This window comes from Maniola hyperantus, chromosome 28 (assembly GCF_902806685.2).
Source record: "Maniola hyperantus chromosome 28, iAphHyp1.2, whole genome shotgun sequence".
Lineage (NCBI taxonomy): Eukaryota > Metazoa > Arthropoda > Insecta > Lepidoptera > Nymphalidae > Maniola > Maniola hyperantus.
Genome location: NC_048563.1, coordinates 1,813,619 through 1,836,498, shown reverse-complemented (window position 1 = coordinate 1,836,498; position 22,880 = coordinate 1,813,619). Strand labels below are relative to the sequence as shown.

General features: G+C 39.8%; 1 protein-coding gene across 3 annotated transcripts; it reads right to left on the bottom strand.

Moving 5' to 3' along the window:
• Positions 1–1,337: 1,337 nt before the first annotated feature.
• LOC117995100 (heart- and neural crest derivatives-expressed protein 2-like) lies at positions 1,338–21,223 on the bottom strand. Of its 3 annotated transcripts, none has more exons than XM_034983103.2 (8): positions 20,985–21,223; positions 17,917–18,004; positions 15,963–16,073; positions 14,911–14,997; positions 13,525–13,709; positions 12,013–12,105; positions 10,772–10,909; positions 1,338–2,968 (listed from the first exon to the last, which is right to left on the bottom strand). In XM_034983103.2, exons 2-8 carry the CDS (start codon positions 17,999–18,001, stop codon positions 2,873–2,875), a joined length of 795 nt encoding a protein of 264 aa, XP_034838994.1. In that variant the 5' UTR covers positions 18,002–18,004; positions 20,985–21,223; the 3' UTR covers positions 1,338–2,872. The 3 variants fall into 3 exon arrangements, with proteins under 3 accessions (XP_034838994.1, XP_069364530.1, XP_034838996.1); XM_069508429.1 differs by having other exon boundaries at positions 21,069–21,223; XM_034983105.2 differs by lacking the exon at positions 12,013–12,105.
• Between the last annotated feature and the right edge of the window lie 1,657 nt (positions 21,224–22,880).

Here is a 22,880-nt window from a genome sequence, read left to right as displayed (position 1 = left end):
GAATACTGGCTGCATTTCCGCGCTGGACAGCCAGGCTGATCCGTTGCGCAAAAAATGAGCCAGCCCTTCTGTCACCAGATATGTCAAATCTTGAACTAACAAACCTTTTGTTAAATCCATGGTCACCCTAGTTAGTGTAAAAATATCAGGGTAATTTGTTTTATAGCCTAATTTCAGGCGAAACATCCACCTTTGATGTTTACACACGATCAATATCCAATCAGAGTTTAGTTAGGTACATGGTGATTTTTGTTTTCTACCCTCCTAAGTAAAAAGGACAAAATCAAAATCTATATCCACCTGGGCGCGTTTGGAACCCTCGTAGCTTTAGTTTTAAGTTTGCGTAATAATTATCACCACTATATCTTAGAAATCCAACATCTGACCATCAAAAAGAGTTATTTATTACCTCTATGGCGGGTGCAGCGGCCATCAGCGCCGAACAGGCCAAGAGGCGCAAATATGAAAACCTCGATGGGAGCTTCATATTCGTGCCTTTTGGTGTGGAGACCTTGGGGCCGTGGGGCCCGGGGGCTCGAGCTCTTTTTGAAGAAATTGCGAAAAGAGTTATCGAGTCAACCGGGGACCCGAGAGCTGGCAGCTACCTTGGTCAAAGAATTAGTTTGGCCATCCAAAGGGGTAATGCTGCCAGCATCTTGGGTACAATGCCTCGCTGCGGTGGTCTCGACGAGGTTTTAGATTTAATTTAATTTATTTTAGTTTTAATTTAATGTTGTTTTTTTTTAGATTTAAGTTTATTAATAGTTTAATTACTTCTTTGATAAAAATAAATAAAATACGTCTTTTGAATAAATTATTTGACTTTGACTTTGACCTTGACTTTGACATATACATACTAATCCTCCATACTAATCCATACTTCCATACTAATATTATAAATGCGAAAGTGTGTCTGTCTGTCTGTCTGTCACGGCCCATCCGTTCAACCGATTTTGACGAAATTTGGTACAGCGATAGCTTGCATCCCGGGGAAAAGGCCATAGGCTACTTTTTATCCCGGAAAATCAAAGAGTTCCCACGGGATTTTGTAAACCTAAATCCACGCGGACGAAGTCGCGGGCATCATTCTAGTATGAATTAATTTAAAATCAATAAGTCCCGCAAATTGCTATTGCGATGGAACCATGTCTCTTTAACATCGAAATGATGTCATTTTGACGTCAGCCGAAATACAAATATACCATTAGCTCGTAACGTCAGGCTAGTGCTGACGTCACTAAAATGGCGGCCACGCTATTAGCAATTTGCGGGACTTATAGATAGATGATTAAAATAAAAAAACAGTTTTCTAGAAATATTTTCTTTATTCTTTGGCATATTTTTGGCATATTAGGTAAAAACTAGGTAAGTATTTATATTACAAAATATCTTAGATAGATAATAATTAATAGAGAAGTCTATGTAATGCACTGCGTTTAATTTAGGTACAATTTTACCTACGTAATATAATTATATTATGTACAATTATTTACAGTTCACATAGATTATACAAATTTCAAACCCCTATTTCACCCCCTTAGGGTTTGAATTTACAAAAAATCCTTTCTTAGCGGACGCCTACATCATAATAGCTATCTGCATGCCAAATTTCAGCCCGATCCGTCCAGTAGTTTAAGCTGTGCGAAATAAAGTCGCTTCCCGCTGTCTGTATATACATAGGTATGTACGCTTAGATCTTTTTTAACCGACTTCAAAGAAGGAGGAGGTTCTCAATTCGACAGACAGACAGGTCTCATTTTAATTTAGTAAAGATCTGATGAATGTTTTCAGAGATGGAGAACAGAATTCCTCAATGGATAAAAGTAAATTGCTCGTGATCAGTGTAATAGCTTAGTAAACAGTAGGGAGGTTTAATAACCAGGCATATCAAGTACAATGGAGCCGCTATTGTACAAAATTGTAAAAAAAACGGCCAAGTGCGAGTCAGGCTCGCGCAATGAGGATTCCGTACTACAGTCGTATTTTTTCGACATTTTGCACGATAATTCAAAAACTATGATGCATAAAAATAAATAAAAATCTGTCTTAGAATGTACAGGTGAAGACCTTTCATATGATACCCCACTTGATAAATAGTCACTCACTTCGAAAGTTGAAAATACTAATTATTAGTTCATGACCACAATTTAATTTATTTTGTGTGATCTAACCCTAAATTCACGGTTTTCAGATTTTTCCACAAATGTCAGCTATAAGATCTACCTACCTGCCAAATTTCATGATTCCAGGTCAACGGGAAGTACCCTGTAGGTACTTATGAATTGTGAAATGTTATGAAAAGTGCATTGCTGGAGCGAGTCAAATCCAAATCAAATATGAAGAGTAGATAGACGGTTCGTGCGGCTAATTGGCACCGGCTCCAAAAAATATTACTATAGAACTACAATAACTCTTGTATATATAATATACTAGCTTATGCTCGCGACTTCGTGCGCGTGGACTACACAAATTTCAAACCCCAATTTCACCCCCTTAGGGGTTGATTTTCAAAAATCCTTTCTTAGCGGACGCCTACGTCATAATAACTATCTGTATGCCAAATTTCAGCCCGATCCGTCCAGTAGTTTGCGCTGTGCGTTGATAGATCAGTCAGTCAGTCAGTCAGTCACCTTTTCCTTTTATATATTATTTAGATTGGGTTATAATTTTTTTTTTAGTGTTTGTGGTAATCGAAGTCGGTTTTTATTTTATTTTTGAATTTTTTTTAAACTACGCAACGGATTTTAATGCCTGTTTCATCAATAGACAGTGTGATTCAAGAGGAAGGTTTATACCTATAATTTTAATATTGTTTTGTGTTGTTCTAAACACCCGTGCGATGCCGGGGCGGGTCGCTAGTATTCTATACAAGCTAAGTCTGCAGGTTTTGCTCGCTCTTCAGTTCCAACGCCCATACGTGCTGTGGCCACCCGGTTCGACCTTTGCCTTTCTTCTCTGACGCATTGTTCTGAAAATAAAATGAATTCTTTAAAAAAAAAAATAACTAGTAATAGAAAAAGCTGACTAACTGACTTACTGACTGGTCTATCAATGCAACGCACAGCTTAAACTACTGGATGGATCGGGCTGAAATTTGACATGCAGATAGCTATTATGACGTAGGCATCCGCTAAGAAAGGATTTTTAAAAATTCAACCCTTAAGGAGGTAAAATAGGGGATTGAAATTTGTGTATTCCGCGCGGATGAAGTCGCGGGAATAAGCTAGTATAGGTATAAAGTAGTAAAGTAATAGTCCCGCAAATTGCTATTCGGCTGGAACCATGTCTCATTAACATCGAAATGACGTCATTTTGACGTCAGCCGAAATAATAAAAATATACCATCAGCTGGAAACTTCAGTCTAGTGCCTGACGTCACTAAAATGGCGGCCACGCGCAGTAGCAATTTGCAGGACTTATACCTAGAGTCTTTATTGAATTAATACGTAAACGACATTTCGGCTTTGCAGAGCGTTGTCTCTGTCACTCATACCTATGTAACGTTTTTTCGGTCTCACCGACAGAGACTATATGCTCTACAAATCCGCTATCTCCTACTAAAGGTCGATGTACATTATTTTCTATCACGTACTGTACAGTAAAACATCGTGAGGAAACCTGCATGCCTGAGAGTTCTCCATAATGTTCTCAAAGTCTACCAATCCGCACATGGCCAGCGTGGTAGACTATGGCCAGAACCCTTCTCACTCTGAAAGGAGACCCGTGCTCTGTAGTGAGCCAGCGATTTATTTTTTAAATATTAGCCATGTTAAATGACTAATATTCCCCTTTCCTCTCCAACTAAGCGTCAGGCTTGTGCTAGGAGTAGGTACGACGATAGTGCAACTGGCGGGGTTTGAACCGTCGACCTTTCGGTTTTCAGTCCACTCCTTTACCGGTTGAGCTATTGAGGCTCTGTGATCTTGATCATGATGATGATGAATCGCAAGCGAAACCACGACAAGAACTAGTCTCAATAAACAACACACAAAAAACTTGTTACAACCACAGACTGTAGCAAAAAATATTCCAAAAAAAAAGCATTTTTTTGACAAAATCTCGTATCGTTTACATGCGTGATTGCTTACAGATGAGGCAAGACGGTTTTTGAAAAAAATTTGGTCGAGTGCGAGTCGGATTCGCTCACGAAAGGTTCCGTAGTTCCATCGTACAAGAAATAACACTTATTAATTTATTTTTATTTTTTTCATGGCGGTCATTTTGAAATTCTTATTATTTACTAGATGATGCCCGCGACTTCGTCCACGTGGATTAAGGTTTTTGGCGTGCTCTTGGAAAGGCCTATGTCCAGCAGTGGACGCAAACAGGCTGATGGATTGGATTGAATTACCTATTACAGTTCACGAGATATAGCCCGCTGACAGACGGACGGACGGACAGCGGTCCGTCAGCGGTCAGCTTAGTAATAGGGTTCCGTTGGCACCCTTCGGGTAAGGAACCCTAAAAATACCGCACAAAAAATCGGCTCCTGTCTTGGTTTTTTGGTTTTGAATTGGTGCATTATGATATCTATTTATACACTACTCTGTCTATTTTGAAAATTTGAAGTTTGGATGCTAGATTTATGCATGGGAAAATTGGATTCTGAAAAACGTTGGGCGATTACTGTAAAATGAAATATAATGCGTAAAAAATTTCTCACGCGTCATTTTAACTTTTTAGTATTTTAATAGTACGATTTAAGTCACAGATATATGTCAGATATGCAACTAGGCTGGCCCCCTCAGTCCCTCAAGCAGATTTTCTTACTTGTGATATGTCATTCCTTCTACACTTCACGTTGTTTGTCAAATACTCACGTACAAATACATTTTGACAAACAAAAAAAAGTGGCCGCGGTGATAAGGACAAAACATAATCATTTTGTCACTTTCTAATAAGAGATTAAATGCATTTAGCTATCTCGCTCTAACAGTAAGTGTCACAATAGGGCTAGGCAATAGTCCTTGTTCTGAGATTCCAGTCCTTATTTTAAAGGTGAACCGTACTTTTGACATGACAGTTGACCCATAGGGTTAAAATGGCGCGTGAGGAGTTAGTTTGTACGGACTATAAATGTCGGAAGAAGTATGGCGCTGAAACGTGGAACTTACAGCTTTGATGGCCTAGTCCTCAAGTTCAAAGTTGCTCAGCGTGCAATGAGGAAGGAGGAATGCGTCTCTCCGAGGAAATCCGTAGGAGAACCAAAATGACCGACATAGCACTATATATAGAATAAATTCGTTATTCTATATATAACATAAAAATTACTTAATGGTAAATTTTCTTTAATTGATAAATAATTTTTTTAGAACATTACAAACTAATTAATAATTTAAACTAAAACTAAAACCTTAAAAAATATAATATTATAACTAAAATATATTATTAAAAGGAGACCCTTTAGGCAAGGTTCCGAAGATACTGGCAGCGTTCCCCCTACTACGAATTAGCTGAAGTGGCAGTGGACAGGCCATGTTTGTCGCAGTTAACCGATAGTCACTGAGGCAGACGTGTTCTGGAGTGGAGACCGCGTAGGTACCAACAAGCGCAGTGTGGGGCGACCTCCAACCCGCTGGACTGACGACCTTAAGGTAGCGGGAAGTGGGTGAGTGAGGAAGGCAGAGGATCGTGTGTGGTGGCGCGCTCTTGGGAAGGCCTACCACCTATTTACCAACACACATTTTGACGACCTCCCTGGCGCAGTGGTGAGCGCTGTGGTCTTAATAGTGGGAGGTCCCGGGTTCGATTCCTGGCACGGGGTTTGGAATTTTATAATTTCTAAATTTCTGGTCTGGTCTGGTGGGAGGCTTCGGCCGTGGCTAGTTACCACCCTACCGGCAAAGCCGTGCCGCCAAGCGATTTAGCGTTCCGGTACGATGCCGTGTAGAAACCAAAGGGGTATGGGTTTAATAAAAACTGCCATACCCCTTCCAGGTTAGCCCGCTATCATCTTAGACTGCATCATCACTTATCACCAGGTGTGATTGCAGTCAAGGGCTAACTTGTATCTAAAAAAAAAAAAAAAAAAAAAAAAAAACAGTGGACGCAAAATTGAAAAATATACCTATACATGCCAGAAAGACTGAAATCTAAAATTAAAAGACACATGGCCACTATTAAATACAGACCGTTGACTGACGGCAGGCACAGAACGTAAACAGACAGGTAAAAAACTGACCTAATTCCGTACGCTAGAGTAAACTTGTAAACAAACACTTCCTTCTGGACGAGAAGGTACACATTAAATGCCAAAAACGGCTATTTTTAGACAGGACTTTTTAAGTATCTTTTTATATATCCTCTATAATACAAAAAAAAATTACAAAAAAAATAAAAACCGACTTCGATACACAAACACTAAAAATTGAAAAATAATTTAATTTATTACCGAATATATTATGTATACAAGAGTTAATATAGTTTCATAATAATACTTTTTGGTGCCGGTGCCAATTAGCTTTAGCTGCGCGAATCGTCTAGACTTCATAATATTTTTATGAGACTCCACAATGGCACCTCATTTGCACCGACCCCAAAAAATATTAGTATGGAACTATATTAACTCTTGTATACATAATATATTCGGTAATAAATTAAATTATCTTTCAATTTTTTGTGTTTGTGTATCGAAGTCGGTTTTTATTTTTTTTTGTAAAAATCTACTGTTTACTATTACACTGATCGCGAACAATTTACTCTTATCCGTTGAGGAGTTCCATTATCTATCTTCGAAGATGTTCATCAGATCTTCACTAAGTTTAAATGGGACCAACTTTGAAGTATACCCTTTCAAACAAAAAAAGAATTTTCAAAATCGGTCCAGGCGTCTTCGAGTACTCCGGTAACATACATAAAAAAAAAAAAAAAGATTCCGACGATATGAGAACCTCCTCCTTTTTTTGAAGTCGGTTAATGAATCACTAAATGTGTTGCTGATCGCAAATCTCGAGAACAGCTGAACCGATTTCGCTAATTCTTTTTTCATAATATTCCTTGAAGTACGAGGATGGTTCTTACGGAGAGAAAAATTAAAAAAAAATCCTGAAAAAGAATTGACTGTTAGACGGTATGAGGCAGCTATTATTTTTATCATTTTAATAGTTTTTTACACTTCAAGGAAATTTCTAAATATTTTTAAATACAAACAAAAATTGCTGACCGGCAGGAATCGAACCCCGGATTTCCGGAGATCCTGGGATTGTTAACAGCCGCTTCAGTGGGTACTGAGTGAACATACATATCACAAAACTAGCTTATGCTCGCGACTTTGGCCGCGTGGACTACACAAATTTCGAACCCCTATTTCACCCCCTTAGGGGTTGAATTTTCAAAAATCCTTTCTTAGCGGATTCTTACGTCTTAATAGCTATTACGTCATCGTAGCTATCTGCATGCCAAACAGCCCGATCCGTCCAGTAGTTTGAGCTGTGCGTTGATCAATCAGTCAGTCAGTCAATCCACCTTTATAAAAGGAAAAGATTACTGACTCACTGATCTATCAACGCACGGCTCAAACTACTGGACGGATCGGGCTGAAATTTGACATGCAGATAGCTATTATGACGTAGGCAACCGCTAAGAAAGGATTTTTGAAAATTCAACCCCTAGGGAGGTGAAATAATGGTTTGAAATTTTTGTAGTCCACGCGGACGAAGTCGCGAGCATAAGCTAGTAATTTATATAGAGTCCACAGATCTCCCCTCTCGGAAATATAAAACATTAGATCCGAGAAGTTTTCCCGCTACGCCGCCATTTTACGTCGGGCCATGTGTTTTCTCGTTATTAAATTAGCGCTAATAAAAGATAATCATGGGCGTCTGGTTTGTGGCAAGATAAAAGTTAACTGCTTTTATTATCTAAATATAACCTATAAATATACTTGTTTTATTGTTTTTACGGATGTAGGTACATTTGAGATTGAATTAGATTTCTTCTGGACTAGCCAATAGGTACCTAGAGTGCGCTACTACGCTAAAAAAACCGGGCAAGTGCGAGTCAGGCTCGCGCAGCGAGGGTTCCGTACTACGGTCGTATTTTTTCGAGATTTTGCACGATAATTCAGAAACAAAAATATGTTTTAGAATGCACAGATGAAGACCTTTCATATGATACCCCACTTGATATAGTTATCTTATTTCGAAAATTGAAAATAGTAATTATTAGTTCAGGACCACAATTTAATTTTTTTTGTGTGTTGTAACCACAAATTCACGGTTTTCATATTTTTCCCCAAATGTCAGCTATAAGATCTACCTACCTACCAAATTTCATGATTCTAGGTCAACGGGAAGTACCCTGTAGGTTTCTTGATAGACCGACAGATAGACAACAAAGTGATCCTATAAGGGTTCAGTTTTTCCTTTTGAGGTACGGAACCCTAAAAACGCTGATAAGCTACTATGTAAGTATGTACAGTAGGTGCGCTACACTGGCGCCATCCAGTCAAGTACTCGCAGTCACTTTCCCTTGTGAACCATCTCAAGTGGAATCGCATGTAGCCACGCTTGGAATAGACTGTGCGCTTTACTATCTTTCAACTAGTGACTGCTAAATATCGCTGCAGTAGACTACAATAAAAAACCGGCCAAGTGCGAGTCAGACTCGCGCACTGAGGGTTCCGTAGTACAGTCGTATTTTGCGACATTTTGCACGATAATTCAAAAACTATGGCGCATAAAAATAAATAAAAATCTGTTTTAGAATGCACAGGTGAAGACCTTTCATATGATACCCCACTTAATATAGTAATCTTACTTCGAAAATTGAAAATACTAAATATTAGTTCATGACCACAATTTTTTTTTTGTGTGATCTAACCCTAAATTCACGGTTTTCAGACTTTTCCCCAAATGTCAGCTATATGAACTACCTACCTGCCAAATTTCATGATTCTAGGTCAACGGGAAGTACCCTGTAGGTTTCTTGACAGACAGACGGACAGTCAGACAGACAGAGACAACAAAGTGATCCTATAAGGGTTCCGTTTTTCCTTTTGAGGTACGGAACCCTAAAAATATCGAGTTTTGATTCAATATTTTTTATTTAATACTACTTTTGTTAGACGGATAAAAACTAGGTGATTGTCTTTGATTACCATCTCTATGGTGATTGTATTATCTGTGGCGTGCTCTGCGGAGTAGCATCTATGCAAAACGTCACTCTGAAATGGCGCTTAAAAAGAGGTGATTGCTCTTGTGTTGATATAAATAATAATTACTATGTGAACAGTGAATAAAAGCCTTCTAAAGTATATCAAAGTGGTTTTCATTCTAATACTTTTTATCCTGTACAGATTTATGAAATTAAAATTAAGATTAAGATTAAGATTAAGATTTATGAAAAGATGACAGAGATATGGAGAGGGAGCGCAGGGCTCTTTCGGTACGGGCTAACATGATAGCGCGCAGATTCGCTCGTCGCTCTGATGATGTGAAGGTGACGTTATTTAAAGCTCTTTGTCAATGTTTCTACACATGTCAGCTGTGGACAAAGTTTACCAGGCGCAGCTATAATGCACTTAGGGTACAATATAACAACGCCTTCCGCATTCTAATGAAGCACCCGCGTTTCTGCAGTGCTAAAGCTATGTTTGCTGCTGCAAGAGTCCCTGACTTCTTCGCCATACTCCGAGCAAGGACGGCATCCTTCTGGAAAAGACTGACACACAGTACAAACGCTATCTTGTGTGCTGTTGTAGAGGATTTTAGTAATCCTTTTACAAAACATTGGTTCAACCTGCATCGGTGCGACAATAATAACACCTTTACTTAGATTAGTTTTTTAAATTGTTAGCTCCATTTTTTTTTACATTTATATTCTATTCTATTCAATTCTAATATTAATTTAATCCGCTTCATACTGTGTATATTGTTATGGGTTGTATTTTCATTGCCTGAAATAAAAATTTATTTATTTATTATTTATTTTACCGATAGACGTTGGCTGGGCCGTCTGTACCCGGGGGTTCAAGGGTTGCGGTGTACCCGGGCGCGAGCCGACCTCCCATAAAGGAGATGTAATTCAGGTTACCTCTGATGCATGTTATCTGCAATGTAGTTTACCTGTGATGCATATTACCTGTGCATGAACAAGTTATAACGTAAACAACGGGTAGGTAAGTACATACCACAATTAATTTGTGGTATGTACTTATGGTTTTAGTTTTAGTTTCATTGTTTAAGTAAATTTTTAAGATGTTCACTTTTAGATTAGTATATTTTAGTTAGTATTTAACATTAGACATAGTTTATTTATTACTAATTACATTAATAAATGAAATTTAGACAAGTTTTTCAATTGTCATTTCAACCATTAATTTGTTGATTTTATTTGTGAATATTTCGATCCAATTGCATGGGTCGTGGTCACGACGGGACTGCTGAGTGCTGTGTTACCAAAGATGAAGTTCGAGCTGTGATGACACGTGTGATTGTTGTGATGAATGTTACTTATAATATGAAGGTGCAGGCCGCTTCTCGAGACATGCCGCACTTAACGATATCATACGCCGGTCTCCTATGGACTGTAAATGGACTCCTTTTAATAATATATTTTAGTTATAATATTATATTTTTTAAGGTTTTAGTTTTAGTTTCATTGTTTAAGTAAATTTTTAAGATGTTCACTTTCAGATTAGTATCTTTTAGTTAGTATTTAACATTAGACATAGTTTATTTATTCATTAGTTAAATATGAATTTATTTGTAAACATAAAGCCATATATGAAGGTTACCTGTGATGTAGGTTACCTATGATTCATGCACGTTACCTGTGAGTGATCAGCGTTTCTCCGTCTAGGCGGTGTGTGGTGCAGTTCTGCGCGAAAGCCACCTGCCGGTTCACCATCTGTCTCCAGGACTTTGAGGAGGTACGATATGTAGGAGGTCGCCAAGCGGAGAGTTTTGATCTGAGGACAAAGAAAATTCATCATCATCATCATCATCATCATCATCATCATCATCATCATCATCATCATCAACCAATAGACGTCCACTGCTGGACATAGGTCTCTTGTAGGGACTTCCACACGCCACGGTCTTGCGTCGCCGCCATCCAGCGGCTCCCTGCGACTCGTCTGATGTCGTCCGTCCACCTAGAGGGGGGTCTTCCAACGCTGCGTCTTCCGGTGCGAGGTCGCCATTCTAGCACCTTGGGACCCCAACGTCTATCGGTTGTACGAACTATGTGCCCTGCCCATCGCCACTTCAGCTTCGCAAACCGTTGAGCTATGTAGGTTACTCTAGTTCTCCTACGGATCTCCTCATTTCTGATTTGATCACGTAAAGAAACTCCAAGCATAGCTCCAAGCAAAGAAAATTCACTACAACTTTTTATTTTTGACGATCTTTCTTACGCAGTGGTATCTAATAAAAACGCAAGGCACACCTACAGTCAGGAGTTTTTAAGGCATTCCGAACCAGTGGTAGATGCAGATGACGATTCAAAAATACTTGTAAAAGTTTAATTGAATAAAAAATATTTTATTTTCACTTTATTTTGATAACAAATCAAACTCAGCTTTATTTAGTTTAACAGTGGTGGCGAATCAAAATGACGCGCAGCGCCCGTGCGCTCTTTAAGTCTTAGTCGCATTATAGTACTATAGTACTTACCTAGTAGTAATATAATATTTCAAGCGTCATCATCATACATCATGACCAACCTATCGACAGCCCTACAAATCACCGATCTCCTCTCAGAATGAGAAGGGCTTAGGCCTAGTCCACCACGTTGGCCGAATTCGCCCTGATTGACACTGGCTATAATTTTTTTGATAACATCAATAATGGCGACTATATGGCGCCATCAAAATGTGAAAAAGTAGTCTTTTTAGTTCGTTTTTTCACAGGACAGACGTGTTTTTTAATCGTTTCACCACAGAGCACGTAACTTTTCTAATCAGATTTCAAGTGTTTGAGTTATGTAAAATAAACTTTTATATTAAGCACCCATAAAACAGAATTAAAAGTAAACTACCAGACTTTAAAAAAAAAAGCAAAAAAATCTAACCTTTGTCATCTTAGTGTCGGGCAGAACGCTTGGTATACGGTCTCTGAGTTTTGAGAACGCGATATTGATGCTCTGCGATCTCGCTCGCACCATCTGACAAGCGCATAAGTAAGAGTGAGAAAGGTATAGCAACATTAGGATTATAAATAATTAATAATGGTATTAATAATAACTTTAACAAACTGAATTTTATTTTTGAATCAGAAATTGACGAAAATTTGCAATTTTGTTCAAATTAGAGTAAGTACCTAAGTGTTTAAACTAAATGGTTTAGGACACAAAAATGTTGGTTTCCTAAAACAAATATTGAAAGACGTAAATAATGATATTGCAGTATATAAAAGACACTACTGATTTATGTACCTACTTACTCGAAAGGGTTCATATTGGAATAAGTCGTGGAGTGGGCGTTAACTATAATGGAGTTCATAGTTTTAACACTTACTCCAAAACTTATTCTAACGATATCGAGGTACTTAGCTTAAAAATGTGTTTTAGGTAAGTAACTATATTAAAATCAAATAATATAATATGAGGAAAAAATTTGTCAACCAACGAATACTTGCTCTGTGATGAAGAAAATAATAACTATCCCGTGCTCCGTGGTGAAAAATAACACTAACTTATTTGGATCTTTTAAAAAATTCTAAGAAAGGAAGAACTGGTAAAAATTCAAATTACCACCTTACACAACTTCGTATGCCTATTTAATTTGCAGCACATAATAAGATTAAGGGGAAATTTGGAATTTTATAATTTCTCTGGTCTGGTGGGACGCTTCGGCCATGGCTAGTCAGCTAGGTAGCTCTACCAGCAAAGCCGTGCCGCCAGGCGCCAAGCAATGTGGTGTTCCGGTACGATGAACCACGGACGGTACGGTGGACGGTAGAAACCAAAGGGTTTAATAAAAACTGCCATACCCCTTCCTGGTTAGCCCGCTTCCATCTTAGACTGCATCACCACTTACCACCAGGTGAGATTGCAATCAATGGGCTAGTCGCCATTTTTCGTAGACAGCTTCGTAGGTATTTATTATACAGGGTGTAACAACGCTGGCAAACTCAATGTCATACGACTATACAGCTCTAACAAGCTCACAATTTCACCCTCACCACCTGGGTTTCTAGAGCACTTCGACCGTCCGATGTGCCAGATCCTTTTTTCCACGCACATGCAAACTGTGAAATCAACTCAGTCCACTACTTTCTGCAATACAGGGTTTTCCTAGTGCAGAGGGTAGGAAACTTGTTTCTTGTGTCTAAATTCTAAATAAATTATTCTTATTCTTAAAAAAAAAAAAACCTCCCATCGACGGTGTTCCCTTTAGATTACAACGTGGGGTTATTCAAGGGGCGGACCAACAAATTCCTAAAAGGCCGGCAACGCATCGGCGGTTCCTCTGGTGCTGCAAATGTTCATAGGCGGCAGTAATCACTTAACATCAGGTGACCCGCCTGCTCGTTTGCTCGCTATCTCTATTAAAAAAACTATATTATGTAGGGAGCAAATTACCTTAGAAAGTTTTGTATCAGGTGGCACGTTTGGTATACACTCTCGCAAGTCGGTAAAAGCTGTGTTAATACTCTGTGTTCTTCTCCTCTCTTTCTTGTTGGCAGTTGTCCTTCTCTTGACCACTCGTACGAAGGAGGGGGGCGGCCTGTCGTATCGCGGTATAGTTTGCATGTCACAATCTAGTCCTGGCAAGGAAAATTTAAATTGTTTTTTTTTGTTGTGCGGTTCTTTTTCTTTTTTTTTTCTTTTTTTTTTTCAAGAATATTAGCCATGTTAAATGACTAATATTCCCCTTTCCTCTCCAACTAAGCATCAAGCTTGTGCTAGGAGTAGGTATCGAGGCTCTATCTATATATATATAGGTATCTATCAACGCACAGCTCAAAATACTGGACGGATCGGACTGAAATTTGGCATGCAGATAGCTATTATGACGTAGGCATCCGCTAAGAAAGGGTTTTCGAAAATTCGTGAAATACGGGTTTGAAATTCAAGTATAAGGAAATAATAATTAATCTGCTAGTAAGGTAAGTACGTATATCTACTTTTAAAATTCAACTGGTCTTGTAGTGACTTCCACACTACAAGAGTCAAGAAGTCCCTACAAGAGAGTTATGTCCAGCTAGCGTTGCCAGGCGTCCGGATAAATTTTTAATTTAATTTTAATTTTTAATTTAATTTTATTTTTAATTTAATTTTAATTTATAAAGCCGGACACAGTCAGGCTTTTTGGTTGCATGTGCGGCCAAATTAGTCGGTGTCCGGCCTGTCCGGCTTATTTGACAATTTTTTACATTTTACAATAATAATACCTAGGTGAGTAAAGTTAAGAATGATCTGAATATATAAAAGGAAAAGGTGACTGACTGACTGACTGACTGACTGACTGACTGACTGACTGATCTATCAACGCACAGCTCAAACTACTGGACGAGCTGAAATTTGGCATGCAGATAGCTATTATAACGTAGGCATCCGCTAAGAAAGGATTTTTGAAAATTCAACTCCCAAGGGGGTGAAATAGGGTTTTGAAATTTTGTAGTCCACGCGGACGAAGTCGCGAGCATAAGCTAGTGATTAATAAAATACGACTGGTTCATTCATTTCAGTTTCGTTTAATTTTGTTTTCCATTGCAAATTGCAATAGTCGAAAAAGAAGACTGATTCATTGACTGATTTATTAGAATTTAAGAAGATTTTTAAAGGTAAATGATAGAGGTATGAAGTGATATAGGTACGTACTAAGACTTAAAAAATTAAGGTTCTTCGGCCTTTTTACCTAAATATCCGGCTAAACTGGCTGGTGTGTCCGGCTTTTCGGTATAAAGACCTGGCAAGCCTATGTCCAGCAGTGGACGTCTCTGTTGATGGTGATGAATGGGTTACCTGTGCTGTTCTGTGTGAAGGTGTGGTGCATCATGCCCGAGTAGGCGTCGTACGGTTCGTTGCACGAGATCTGCATCTCCTCGTAACCTGGACCACAGATTACATAAAAATGTATACAACGATCCAAAAGCTTAATCTATAGGTATAATTTACTACTTAGTGTCAGTGGCGTGCAGGTCATAGAGGCATACATGCACTGCTTACCCTAGTTGTAACAGATCAATGCATATTTTCATTATGACCTGCTAGTAAACAGCTTCCTACCAACTAATGCATACCCTGACTTCAAACTCTGTGCACCGTGCACGCCACTGCTTAGTGTCTAATAAAACTCTGATAGCCTAGTGGTTAGGACGTCCCCTTCTAATCGAAGGTCGGGTTCGATCCCGGGCACTGGACCTCTAACTTTTCAGAGTTATGTGCGTTTTAAGTAATTAAGTATCACTTGCTTTAACGGTGAAGGAAAATATCGTGAGGAAACCTGCATGCCTGAGAGTTCTCCATAATGTTCTCAAAGGTGTGTGAAGTCTGCCAATCCGCACATGACCAGCATGGTAGACTATGGCCAAAGCCTTCTCATTCTGAGAGGAGACCCATGCTCCGATCGAGTGCGATGGGTTGATGATAATGATTTTTTTTATTCAGATACAAGTTAGCCCTTGACTGCGTACTGACATGATGGTAGGTCATCATCATCAATCATCATGATCAACCCATCGCCGGCTCACTACAGAGCACGGGTCTCCTCTCAGAGTGAGAAGGGTTTTTCGACCATAGTCTACCACGCTGGCCATGTGCGGATTTGTAGACTTCACACACCTTTGAGAACATTATGGAGAACTCTCAGGCATGCAGGTTTCCTCACGATGTTTTCCTTCACCGTTAAAGCAAGTGATATTTAATTAATTAAAACGCACATAACTCCGAAAAGTTAGCGGTGCGTGCCCGGGATCGAACCACCGACCTCTGATTAGAAGGCGGACGTCCTAACCACTAGGCTATCACAGCTTTAGCACAGATAGTAAATATGGCTATGCATTAATTTTGCTTACCATAATTTCTTCCAATATAATTGCTAGTGTCGTGGTAGATCTCCTGGGCATCGAACTCGTGACCCTCCGCGCTCGCGGCCGGCCAGTACACCCCGCCGTCCATTGGGCTACCTGCGCATAATACTATTTTTTTATATTTAGGGTTCCGTGCCTCAAAAAAAGGAAATCAATAGCAAACCATAGACCACGGTAGAATCAATAGCAAACTATAATTAGTTTCTAGAACAAAATTACATCGAGTTTGATTGGTTAATATTCTAATGAGAACCAAACATAAGTTCACGACAGGTCGAGATGGCAATCGGGGTATGTGGCATGGGGACGCCGCGTACACCCGCACATCACCTGCGCTATCCCGCACCGGGTTAGCGCGGGGCTGTGCGAGTGTGCGGGGCGTCCCTACTCCGATTGCAATCTTGACTTGTCACGTACTAGGAATACGTATAAATAGAGAAGGTGGCGGAGATAAAAGGCGCCCTAAGCATGTCCTTAACGATCCCGACGATCAAAATATCATGACCGACAATGCACCCTATCTCGTAGGGCTAGACAACTCAACCTTATTGCAGCGTCTTCGGCGGCGAAGACGAGGTCCCCGATTTCTAACGTCACCCGGACGTGGACTGACGCCACGGCCTCGGGGGCGTACGGACTAACCAGTAGTCCAACAACTTCGCCCATCCCAACGTCATCTTAAGCCATGGTCCGAGCCTCACAGGAGCCCCCCCCCCCCCCCCAGCATGACGTAAAATAAATAAAAATCATGTTTTTTAGGGTTCCGTACCTCAAAAGGAAGAACGGAACCCTTATAGGATCACTTTGTAGTCTGTCTGTCTGTCTGTCTGTCAAGAAACCTACAGGGTACTTCCCGTTGACCTAGAATCATGAAATTTGGCAGGTAGGTGGGTCTTATAGCTGACATTTGGGAAAAAATCTGAAAACCGTGAATTAAGGGTTAGATCACAGAAAAAAAAATTAAATTGTGGTCATGAACTAATAATTAGTATTTTCAATATTCGAAGTATGATAACTATATCAAGTGTGGTATCATATGAAAGGGCTTTACTTGTGCATTCTAAAACAGTTTTTTATTTATTTTTATGCATCATAGTTTTTGAATTATCGTGCAAAATGGTCGAAAAAGTACGACTGTAGTACGGAACCCTCAGTGTGCGAGCCTGACTCGCACTTGGCCGGTTTTTTTTTTTTAAATTGTTCTCTTTAATAGGTAGATACCTATTGAGTTTTAGCCCCCCATAAACTACCGCTTTACAAAAAATCACTTCATTTTATTATCTACTAGCGACCCGCCCCGGCTTCGCATGGGTGCAATGTAGATACTAACTGTGGTGTCATTGTGGTGTCATTGCTTCGGAAACTCTCAAATGAGAGGATTTTTTCCGACCTAATTCACATTATTTCAATTTCTCTAGGGATCTCTAATTTTTTGAGAATTAAGCTATAGCTATAAACCTTACTCTTGAATTACTCTATCTATTGGTGAAAACCGCATTAAAATCCGTTGCGTAGTTCAAAAGATCTACGCGTTCATACATACATACAGACGCGGGAAGCGACTTTATTTTATACTATGTAGAGACTATAGTAATTGGCACCGATTCTAAGCACACCCTAATTTTAGAGTATTCGCACCCTCTTCTTACTATTCTGAAATGAAAAGGACAGAAGCAGTTTGACATTTCTAAATTTAATTTTTAGATGGTAAAACCCGTGATTTTAGCACGCACTCGCGAACCTATACTGTTTAAATTTGTATTGTGCACTAAAATTTAGAGTCTTTAAATGTGAAAGTCATGTTCCGTTCCTTTTTTAGCATGAGTAAAAAGAAAAGGATGCAGATACTCTAAATTTAGTTTAGATAGAGACTAGAGAATCGGGGCCATTATCTACCTAAACCATAAAAAAGGAGTTATGAGACTAAGAAATGGCATACCTTGGTGCGATGGCGGGCAGTAAAAGGGCGGTTCGTATCTGTCGAAGCCTTCGTCAGAAGGCGACGTGCTGCCGTAACTTGACATCTCCTGAAACAATATAGAGCAATATAGAGCCTCAATAGCTCAACCGGTAAAGGAGTGGACTGAAAACCGAAAGGTCGACGGTTCAAACCCCGCCCGTTGCACTATTGTCGTACCTACCTACTCCTAGCACAAGCCTGACGCTTAGTTGGAGAGGAAAGGGAAATATTAGTCATTTAACATGGCTAATATTCCCCTTAAACACTTTTATGCAATCAGGCACAACATAAAGGTAAGCCTAGTGGTTTTCAGGCGTCCACTCAGTGGCGTAGCTAGGTAGGTAACCAAGGGCCCTGGGGCAAATCAAAAATGGGGCCCCACTGCTATCTATACTGGTTAGGTTTTATCATGTAAAAATATTAAATATACAAATAAGTACATTCACAGAAAGAATTTAACGGAATTCCCTAGTAACTTTCGAATCATCATATTTATTTTTTATTTTATTTTTTTACACTTTATTGCACACAACACAAAGTAAACATTGAAAAAACACAATACAGGATCTTAATCTAATAGATGTAGCATGCAAAGGCGGCCTTATCGCTAAAGCGATCTCTTCCAGGCAACCTTTGACGAAAGGAATCACGAAAGCACGGGTGGGTTGGTATTTATTTGGAAAATGGGAGAAATATCCAAAACTTTAGTTTGATCGAGATTTTCTGGTAAGGATTCGAGGGCCCCCTGAGCTTTAGGGCCCCGGGGCACTGCCCCGCCTAGCCCCTAGGTAGCTAGGCCACTGCGTCCACTTCCTTCAGGAGGTCAGAAGTTCGATACCAGGCACGCACCTCTAACTATCTAAATATATAAAAGGATGACTGATCTATAGGTACCTACTCAATAAATTTAATTTGTTCCTTTCTCTCAGTCAGTCAATCTTGCTCCAAAGCTCTCCAACTCTGGGCCACTTGACTGTAACACTGTATCTACTTGGCCAGTTATTTTGGTGTAATGAATTAGTCTTTTATCTCGTTCTGCCCACTTGAGATGCCATTACTTAATGCGCTTTATGAGTAACAGATTTCTTATAGTTCAATGCTTTTGAAGTTAGGAGTTGAAACACGGATTTATTTCACGAAATCGATATCTTTCTTCTATATATATATAAAAGGAAAAGGTGACTGACTGACTGACTGACTGATCTATCAACGCACAGCTCAAACTACTGGACGGATCACGCTGAAATTCGGCATGCAGATAGCTATTATAACATAGGCGTCCGCTAAGAAAGGATTCTTCAAAATGCAACCCCTAAAGGGGTAAAATAAGAGTTTGAAGTTTGTATGAAAGTCTGTCAGTTTTGAAGTGTCTATAAAGAAATTTTTTAGTTACCTACCTATTTAATATTTTTGCAATTAGCAGTATGACATATTTTATTAAGCTCATGTTAAAATCTCATAGTTAAAGATCAAACCTAAGGGTGTAAAATAGGGGTTTAAAATTTTTGTAGTCCACGCGGACGAAGTCGCGGGCATTTTTTTTTTTTTTAATTCAGATACAAGTTAGCCCTTGACTGCAATCTCACCTGGTGGTAAGTGATGATGCAGTCTAAGATGATAGCGGGCTAACCTGGAAGGGGTATGGCAGTTTTTATTAAACCCATACCCCTTTGGTTTCTACACGGCATCGTACCGGAACGCTAAATCGCTAGGCGGCACGGCTTTGCCGGTAGGGTGGTAACTAGCCACGGCCGAAGCCTCCCACCAGACCAGACCAGAAATTTAGAAATTATAAAATTCCAAACCCCTGCCAGGAATCGAACCCGGGACCTCCCACTATTAAGACCACAGCGCTCACCACTGCGCCAGGGGGGTCGTCGAATAAGCTAGTTTTATATATAAAACTAGCTCGCGACTTATCGTCCGCGTGGACCACACAAATTTCAAATCCCTATTTCACCCCCTTAGGGGTTGAATTTTCAAAAATCCTTTCTTAGTGAATACTCACTCTTTACAAAGAACACTCCCTTCAAACTCCATGTCTCTAGGACCAGCGGTTTAGACTGTGCGTTGATATAAGTCAGTTAGTCAGGACTTTGAATTTTATATGTATATTTATCTACAGATAAATATGGGTATTACCTTTTATAACAAAATCCCACAAACTATTTTGAACTTGCCTTTACACAAGTTTAAAAAATCTAATTTGACCTGCAGCTCGTCCCAGCAACGCGCGGGACTGCAAATACCTACTTTTCTTATTTAAGTATACCTACAATATATACTTATGGCATAATAAGTATTGTGTATCAAATCTTTGAAAAGAGCAACCACCGAGTTTCTTCTCGGTAGGAAAGGCATTCCGATTTTAGATGCAGTTGACGATTCAAAAATACTTGTACAAGTTTAATTGAATAAAAATATTTTTATTTATTTTATTTATTAGATACTAGATGATTCTGATGATGATGATAGATAGATAGAGATGATGATACGCTTGGATTTAGGTTTTTAAAAATCCCGTGGGAACTCTTTGATTTTTCGGGATAAAAGTAGCCTATGTTCTTTCCCGGGATGCAAGCTATCGCTGAACCAAATTTCGTCAAAATCGGTTGAACGGATGGGCCGTGAAAGGCTAGCAGACAGACAGATGGACAGACAGATAGACACACTTTCGCATTTATAATATTAGTATATTATGGCCGTCTGATCCCGCTCTCGCCTTATCAGTCACATGTAATCTGTCGTTCAAAATGTCCACACATGCGTCGCACGTTTTTCTAAACTGTGTTCAATTGTTTATGTTATAACTCGGGAACTTACAACGTTTGTAACATAATCCAATATTAACTTGTTATCTGAATAGAATATAATTATTAGGGTTCCGTACCTCATGTAGGTACGTACATTACTTTTTATCGCGTAGGTACTGTACCTAGGTATACCTATTAGGAGTGATTGTCATCAAGGACGGCTCAATCTTGCTATATAAGTACTTATAAGAAAAAGTTCTGTAAACCCTAAAACAACACACTGGCTAAACTTACCTTAGTAATTATTACTTATGTGGATATTTCTAGAATTTCATGTAAATAGGTAGGTATCTACCTAATTAGTTCCTTTTCATTTACCTATTTATCACAAAAAATCCATTCTTCTTATTTCACAGTTTTTTCACCAAAACAAAATCAGAATCACAGGCACCCAAAGCACAAAAAAAATTAAAAAATTAAAACGTCATCCTTTTTTTTAATTAAAAAGGCGCGAACGCGTTGCTTCTCTTCGATCACAGATTAAACACTGTCAAAAGTGGCAAGTGCGATCGTTCCTGTTGGCTGTAATAAGAATAAGCCACTCCTTTTTCAGGAAGGGGCGGTGTTAGAGATTTATTTAAAAGGTACCTATAGAGTCATCAGAGCGGCTAAAACATATTTTTTTTGTATTTTGGTCATTTTTATTTCACACCTACTTGAGTTAGGTAAAGGTACCTATTGAGCAGCGGCCAAAACAAATATTTTTGTATTTTAGTAATTTTAGTCTTAGTAGCGCTGTGGTCTTATTAGTGGGAGGTCCCGGGTTCGATTCCCGGCGGGGATTTAAAATTTTATAATTTCTAAATTTCTGGTCTGGTCTGGTGGGAGGCTTCGGCCGTGGCTAGTTACCACCCTATCGGCAAGGCCGTGCCGCCAAGCGATTTAGCGTTCCGGTACGATGGCGTGTAGAAACGAAAGCGGTAAGTTTGGGTTTACCTAATAAAAACTGCCATACCCCTTCCAGGTTAGCCCACTACCATCTCAGACTATAATCACTTACCACCAGGTGAGATTGTAGTCAAGGGCTAACTTGTATCTGAATAAATAAATAAAAAATAAATAAATAATTTAATACAGACCTACTTGAGTTGAGTGGTGTTATTAACCTATAGGATTTGATTTTTTGCTTCAACGGTAAAGGAAAATGTCGTGAGGAAAATTACATGCCTCACAGTTTTTTATAATGGTCTGAAAGGTATGTGAAGTCTGCCAGTTCGCACTTGGCCAACGTAGTAGACTATGGTCAAATCCTTTTCATTCAGACAGGAGGAAATGGATTGATGATGTTGATACATTCATCAAAAAGTAGCCAAATAATTTTATTATTTTGTACTTAGTTAATTTTGTCGCTTTGTCCTGTCTATTACTGAAAATAAAGTTTAAATATCTGTAGGGCGGTGCTTCAATTAAGGAGATAAGAGGGAACAAACCAACCCACAATCGCATTAAGATAACAAAGTAATGACAGATTAATGCAATTATCCGAAATGAAATTTGACAATTGAGATAATAACTTATCGTAGGGGGCGAATTTGATAGCTTTGTGATTTTATGGTTATGCGAAACTAATTATGGAAGTAGGTAGATATACCTACTACCTACCTATTTAGTACGCGACAGGTTGAGATGGCAATCGGAATATGAGGCGGGGGGACGGCCCGCACACCCGCATGTCATCCGCGCAGCGCATCGCACCGCACCGCATCGCATCACTTCGCAGCGTGGCGCACCGCACCGCAGAGCACCGCACCGCACCGCAGAGCACCGCACCGCATCGCATCGCTCCGCAGTGCATCGCACCGCACCGCAGAGCACCGCATCGCACCGCTTCGCAGCGTGGCGCACCGCACCGCACCGCAGAGCACCGCACCGCATCGCATCGCTCCGCAGTGCATCGCACCGCACCGCATCGCATCGCTTCGTAGCGTGGCGCACCGCACCGCAGAGCACCGCACCGCATCGCATCGCTCCGCAGTGCATCGCACCGCACCGCAGAGCACCGCATCGCATCGCACCGCACCGCATCGCATCGCTCCGCAGCGTAACGCACGCGCACCGCACCGCGGCGTACCGCATCGCACTGCACCGCATCTGCTGCGACTGCGTCCGCGTGGATTTAGATTTTTAACA

Bases quoted from the DNA above. Each gene is read 5' to 3' on its own strand.
- LOC117995100 (XM_034983103.2), bottom strand. From the start codon at position 18,001: ATGTCAAGTTACGGCAGCACGTCGCCTTCTGACGAAGGCTTCGACAGA. The intron at 10,910-12,012 runs GTTAGATTTTTT...CTTTGTCCTCAG, and splicing joins CCGACACTAAGATGACAAAG to ATCAAAACTCTCCGCTTGGC. The intron at 2,969-10,771 runs GTAACGTGCATG...TTTTATTTTCAG, and splicing joins GAAACGCTGATCACTCACAG to AACAATGCGTCAGAGAAGAA.